The sequence below is a fragment of the Micromesistius poutassou genome, assembly GCF_964030765.1.
Source record: "Micromesistius poutassou genome assembly, chromosome: 17".
Classification (NCBI taxonomy): Eukaryota; Metazoa; Chordata; class Actinopteri; order Gadiformes; family Gadidae; genus Micromesistius; species Micromesistius poutassou.
In genome coordinates, this window is record NC_140287.1 from 16608742 (window position 1) to 16612329 (window position 3588).

A 3588-nucleotide genomic window follows, 5' to 3' on the forward strand; every position below is an offset into this window, starting at 1 on the left:
CCACCGCGAGGGCCTGACGTGCGCCTCCTCCCAAAAATCGGAACCTTCCGTCGAGGCGACGCAGCCGCCAAGGGCTGGCGATTGGTCCGCTCCACTAAAACCCGACGCAGAACCATAAAGGTTCCCGACTGCGTCGAAGCGTCTGCGGTGGTCGTTGCGTTGCGCGAACGTGGAACGGCGTGATCAGCCCTTTGTTCCTAGTTTGTTCTTCGTACGAAAATACGCCGGTACTCATTTGCAGACTAACACTTTTGCACGACGCATAAAGTCGTTGCTGCGAGGCTGAGAGGAAAATCCACACGAAAAGCCGAACAACGAAACACGTCTTTGAGCGTACCCAGGAGGGGAGCCGGTGAAGGGGAGGGGTCGGTGGCTTGAGGACCTCCACGTCCCGTCGCCGCTCCACCGGCTCCCCGGCCGGCCCCGCGCCGGACCCCGCGCCGGGGGCCGCCGGCTCCCGGGCCTCGCCGCCCTCCGCCGGCCCGACGTCCATCGCGTCGGGGGTCCCGTCGTCGATGTCTGTCTCCTCCACCAGCTGGGCGCAGGGCGGGGCTGTGGCGGCGGTGGCGGTGGCACTGTGGAGGGTGGAGGAGGAGGAGGCGGCGCTGGTGATGTCGATGCTGACGGCGAGCTGGTGCAGCCGGTCGGGGCCGGGCGGGGGCTGGCTGCTGTGCTTCTTGCCCAGCTGGACGCTGTCCCTGGGGAGGAGGGCCGTCCGCAGCTTGGGGAGGGTCATGCTGGCTCCGGAGGGAGACAGGGGCCGCTGGAGGGGGGCGTGGCTACCGCCGCCGCCGCCGCCGCCGCCGCCGCCGGGGAAGGGCTGGTTGGTGGAGGGCGAGCGAGACAACAGGGGGCTCTTGGGGGAGACCCCGGTGGGCGTGGTGGTCTCGGGGCTGCTGGGGCCCTGGGCCATCTCGTAGGCCGAGGACGAAGAGGAGGACGACGAGGAGGACGACGAGTGGAGGCACTGCGAGCGGAATTTGCTGTTGAGTTCGTCCGAGGAGTGGTCCCTGCCCTCCCCCCGCTCCCTGCCCACCCCGGGGGCCCCCACGCCGCCGGGCCCCTCCCTGGTCCGGCCCTTGGAGCCCGGTTCCGGAGCCCACTTCAGATCTGGGAGAGAAGACAAGAGCAAGAAGTCTGGATTTGCTTCGATAAAGCTTTTGTTTCTCAGATCCATAAAGATATTGTTTCAATATCCCCTTGGGGAATAATAAAGTGAATCTAGTAATAATCAAATAGGATACAGACTTAGAGGAGAATATGGCAGTGTTTAGCGTCAATGGGTACATTGAAGACATGGCCTTTATTCTGTCTCAAAGTCCAGGCTGTGATGGTGTGGCGTCGTGATAGGACATAGCCTCACAGGCTGCAGCGTGCCCACCCCAGGCCTCTCTCAGTGGGGACCACCCACCTGTCGGGGGGGCCTTGGTGTGGTGGGCCCCCGCGGCAGCAGTACGAGGTCCAGGCTGTCTCCAGGACTCCTCCAGGGCCGGGGGGGTCCCTGGGCAGCTGGGGGGGTACAGAGGGCTGTTGGGCACCAGGTGGGCGTCCGCCACTGGCGAGGTAGCGGGAGACGGGGGCTTCTCTAAAAGCGCTGCGGAAAACGATAGAGGAGGGTTGGCGTCGGTTAGGTCAGTCTCCTACGTCACTCTCCTCTGTGGTCACCCTGAGGCAGGGAGTGTCTAGAGGAGTGAGTACGTCTAGAGGAGTGAGACATCTAGAGGAGTGAGACGTCTAGAGGAGTGAGACGTCTAGAGGAGTGAGACGTCTAGAGGAGTGAGACGTCTAGAGGAGTGAGTATGTCTAGAAGAGTGAGACGTCTAGAGGAGTGAGTAGGTCTAGAGGAGTGTGAGTATGTCTAGAGGAGTGAGACGTGTAGAGGAGTGAGTACGTCTAGAGGAGTGAGACGTCTAGGAGTGAGTACGTCTAGAGGAGTGAGACATCTAGAGGAGTGAGACGTCTAGAGGAGTGAGACGTCTAAAGGAGTGAGTGAGTCTAGAGGAGTGAGACGTCTGGAGGAGTGAGTACGTCTAGAGGAGTGAGTACGTCTAGAGGAGAGTGAGTACGTCTAGAGGAGTGAGACGTGTAGAGGAGTGAGTACGTCTAGAGGAGTGAGACGTCTAGAGGAGTGAGACGTCTAGAGGAGTGAGTACGTCTAGAGGAGTGAGACGTCTAGAGGAGTGAGACGTCTAGAGGAGTGAGTAGGTCTAGAGGAGAGTGAGTATGTCTAGAGGAGTGAGACGTCTAGAGGAGTGAGACGTCTAGAGGTTACCTTGCAATCTGTCCTGCAGCAACATGATCTGCTCGGCCTGCCGGAGGTTGGCCATCTTCAGCCGCTGGTTCTCCGTCTCCATCTGAGCCCCAGGAGAGAATACAGTTTAGAAGCACCTTCAGTACAACCAACGTATGGAAACAGATTAAGTACAGCGATGCAAAGAGGTCATCACTGTAACTCACAAATCACAAAATAACTCAAAAGTAAATCGGACATTTCGAAAGTCGAATGACTGTTGGCCCTGAAAGATGAAAGCTTTGCATGAGGCCATTTCCTTTGAGCTTTGACTCGGCATGTCTGAGCTTACCTCCCTAAGCTTGACAGTGACCCAGTCCTTGATCTTCGCAGCTTTCTCCTCGATGACCTTTGCTTCCTGGGTCCTCACCAAGATCTGTTTTTCCAAAGGAAACACGGACTGCGGATTACATCGGACGTTTTACGGACATAAATGGACATTTCTGTGGTCCGCATCTGCCTGCTTCATACCTGTTTTTCCAGCTGCCCCTGTAGTGTCTTTATCACAGCGTCCTTCTCTTGAATCTGATTGCCGAGGTCCTGATACTTTCTGCACAGCGAGCTCTCTGATTCGCTGGTTTGTATGTTGGCAGATTTCAATTGTTCCTCCATGACGTTAATCTGGAACACGTAGTTGGTTGAGTCACAGCATAAATGTTGTACACATGTTTTGATGTAAGGGGAAGGTTCCTCTGTGTGTACAGGGCACCAGACAAAGACTGAGCTACGGTGGGATTAAAAACTCTGACAAGATAAACCTTTCAAAGCTCTAAGTGGGTAGGACTTTGTGGTCAAAAAGAAGAAACGGTACCGCTGAACTATCCCCCTCAGAGTCGACCTGAAAGACCCAGTAATGACAGAAAATGTGTGACTAAATCCAAAGAAAAGAGACAGAGTGACTGTGATAGATATCAGGTTTAGTCTCCAAAATCTAAATCCAACCAACTTTACTCCCTTTGTCAAACGTGTGAACGACCATCTTGCCTCTTGCATTTCTGCTATGCATCATGAAACCTTCTATCTTATATATTATAACCCTATAATTAATTACATGTTCTTCCACAAAAAACAGTTCCTTTTTGTTTGTGTCGATAGTTTGGCCCCCACCCCAAAAACACCAAGCCTGTAATACGCTTCAGGAGAAAGGAACCGGGCTGGGTTCAGTCTGGACAGGGACCAGGACCCGGTGGTCTGGACAGGGACCAGGACCAGGACCGGTAGCAGACCAGCAGTACCTGTTTCTCTGCGTGCATCGCCCGCTGGTCCGCTTCAATCACCCTCTGCTCCAACTCCAGCAT

General features: G+C 55.7%; 1 protein-coding gene across 1 annotated transcript in view; it reads right to left on the reverse strand.

Annotated features, from left to right (window-relative positions):
* plekhh1 (pleckstrin homology domain containing, family H (with MyTH4 domain) member 1) overlaps positions 1–3588 on the reverse strand; it is a gene marked incomplete at its 5' end in the record, with an annotated part of 23434 nt that extends 19846 nt beyond the window's left edge. The window contains 6 exon segments of the mRNA XM_084482430.1: positions 338–1110; positions 1412–1594; positions 2273–2354; positions 2583–2666; positions 2762–2911; positions 3526–3588. Coding sequence (XP_084338556.1) covers positions 338–1110; positions 1412–1594; positions 2273–2354; positions 2583–2666; positions 2762–2911; positions 3526–3588 — 1335 coding nt within the window.